General features: G+C 47.2%; 1 protein-coding gene across 1 annotated transcript; it reads right to left on the bottom strand.

Moving 5' to 3' along the window:
• Window positions 1-647: 647 nt before the first annotated feature.
• LOC111395264 lies at window positions 648-1,844 on the bottom strand. The gene is made up of 2 exons (XM_023021250.1): window positions 1,191-1,844; window positions 648-1,052 (listed from the first exon to the last, which is right to left on the bottom strand). The coding sequence occupies exons 1-2, from the start codon at window positions 1,842-1,844 to the stop codon at window positions 648-650; spliced, it is 1,059 nt and encodes a 352-aa protein (XP_022877018.1).
• Window positions 1,845-2,613: the final 769 nt, after the last annotated feature.

The following is a 2,613-nucleotide window of genomic DNA, read 5'->3' as shown; positions in this document are numbered from 1 at the left end:
AGTTCAAGCGAAGTGACCCCAGATTTGGGGATCAGGACCTCTCCTCCGAGGTTCCCAAGCTTTGAGAGTAGTATCTGAATTTAAATGACATTTTATTGAAGCTGAACATCCATTATATAAGCTGGGAAAGGTCGTCTAGCGATGTAGTACAATTATTGGTGGTAAATTCTGAGATGTTCAATGTTCCATGGACGAGGCTGTGCCTTGCCATCCATGTCCTCAATTCTGTAGGTGTCGAGTCGGGCTTCTTCTTTGATTCTATAGGGACCTTCCCAGTTTGGACCCAGGGTACCTTTTCCTGGCGCTTTGGAGGAGAGGAAGGCTCTCCTAAGGACTAGGTCATTGGTTCGGAAGGACCTCTTCTTCACCTTGGAGTTGAAATATTTAGTCATCTTCCTTTGGTAAGTAGCAAGCCTCAGCTGGGAGTCGCCTCTTCTTTGATCAATGAAGTCAAGGTTGAACCTCCGTAGCTCGTCATTAGTTATTTCACTAAAATACAGGTGATGCGGTGATGGTAAGCTGACCTTGACGGGGCTCATGGCTTCGGTTCCATAAGCCATAAGGAAATGAGTTTCCCTCGTGGGAGTTTTGGTGGTAGTTTGGATTGCCCAAAGCACATGAGGCAACTCATCAACCCAGGCTCTTTTTTAGGCATCCAGCTTCCTTTTGAGGACATGTTTGACAGTCTTGTTTACAGCCTCAACTTGGACATTGGCTTGAGGTTGATGAGGCGTTGAGAAGTGCTTCTTGATTCCAAGTTCTTCGCATAGGTTCCTGACCTTCTTATTGTCGAACTGCCTTCCATTATCTGAAACTACGGAGTAGGGAATTTCGAACCGGCATATGGTGTTCTTCCAAAAGAATTTGGAAGTGTTTGCTTCTGCAATTTTTGCTAGTGGTTCGGCCTCAACCCACTTCGTAAAGTAATCAATGGCCACAATGGCAAAGTTCGCACCTCCTCTACCTTTAGGCAAAGGACCTATCAGATCCATCCCCCACTTGGAGAAGGGCCATGGGCTGGAGACGGTGGTTAGCTCCTGCGAAGGTTGCCTCTGAATGGGGGAGAACCGTTGGCACTTGTCACATTTACGCACAAATTGAATCGCATCCTTTTTCAAGGTGATCAAATAGTACCCTTGCCTCAGTACTTTTTATGCCAAGGCTAGTCAACCTGAATGATTGCCACAAACACCTTCGTGGATTTTCCTCAGGATGTAAGTGGCCTCGTCTCCCCTCACGCAGCGAAGAAGTGGGGAGGAAAATCTCATTTTGTAGAGTACGTCATCAATGAAGAGGAAATGAGCCGATCTCCTTCTCAGTTTGTAGGCCTCATCTTTGTTAGTAGGCAGGACCTGGTCCTTTAGGTAGGCTATAATTGGTTGCATCCAGGTGGGGGTGCCTCCGACCCACATCACTTTAGGAGCCTCGGTAGACGGCACGAGGAGGTGCTCAATTGGTACTATTGCAAGTAGTTCGGAGTCCTTGCTGCTCGCGGAGAGTGCATTTGCATGTGTGTTCTCGAGGCGAGGGATCTGTATTATTTCAAATCTTTCAAAAGATGGGAGGAGGTTCATCACCATCTTCAGGTAAGAGGCCATGATTTTATCCCTAGCTGAAAAACTGCCATTCACTTGGCATACCACTAGCTGGGAGTCACTGTTGATACGCAGCCTCTTTACTTGCATTTCTTTTGCTAATCTTGGGCCTGCGATAAGCGCCTCATATTCAACAGCATTGTTGGCGGCCTTAAATCCGAACCTGACAGTTGAGTTCAATTTGTGACCTTCTGGGCTGACCAAGACTACTCCAACTCCCGAACCTATGTCTCTAGCTGAACCGTTCATGAACAAGTTCACGTAGGGGGCTCAACAGATTCCATAACTTCTTCCACCTTGGGTACATTGGTGAACTCTGCTACAAAATCGGCCAAAGCTTGGCCCTTGATGGCTACCCTCGTTTTAAAGACAATGTCGAATTCACTTAGCTCCACTGCCCATTTCAATAGTCTTCCTCAGGCATCTGGCTTCTGTAGCAATTGTCTTAAAGGGAAGTTGGTTAGCACGTGAATAGTGTGTGCCTGGAAGTAGGGCCTCAACTTCCTAGAAGCTGTGATCAATGATAAGGCTAGCTTCTCCATGTCGGGATAGCGAGTTTCTGGAGATAGAATGGCTTTGCTGGTATAGTACATTGGGAGTTGGGTGGCTCCTTCCTCTCAGATCAGGACTGCGCTGATGGCCTCGTTGGAAATGGCTAGGTATAGTTGGAGGATATCGTCGGGCTTAGGCTTGGAGAGGAGAGGGGCCTACCCTAGGTGCCTTTTCAGCCCTGGAAGGCCTCTTCACATTTCTCATTGCATTCGAACTTCTTCTCGACTTTCAATACCTTAAAGAACGGGAGGCATTTATCGGTGACCTTGGAGACAAAGCGGCTAAGGGCTGCCACCCGTCCCGTTAGGCTTTGGACTTCCTTTGATTTCTAGGGCGATCTCATCTCGAGTAAGGCATTGATCTTTTTAAGGTTGACTTCGATTCTTCTTTAGTTGACCATGTACCCTAGGAACTTGCCAGAGGCAATGCCAAAAGCACACTTGAGGGGGTTAAGTTTCATTCTATA

The sequence above is a fragment of the Olea europaea genome, chromosome 6 (genome assembly GCF_002742605.1).
Source record: "Olea europaea var. sylvestris chromosome 6, O_europaea_v1, whole genome shotgun sequence".
Lineage (NCBI taxonomy): Eukaryota > Viridiplantae > Streptophyta > Magnoliopsida > Lamiales > Oleaceae > Olea > Olea europaea.
This window is presented reverse-complemented; position numbering and strand designations above follow the sequence as displayed.

Bases quoted from the DNA above. Each gene is read 5' to 3' on its own strand.
- LOC111395264 (XM_023021250.1), bottom strand. From the start codon at position 1,844: ATGAACGGTTCAGCTAGAGACATAGGTTCGGGAGTTGGAGTAGTCTTG. The intron at 1,053-1,190 runs GTTTGTGGCAAT...TCCCCCATTCAG, and splicing joins TGAGGAAAATCCACGAAGGT to AGGCAACCTTCGCAGGAGCT.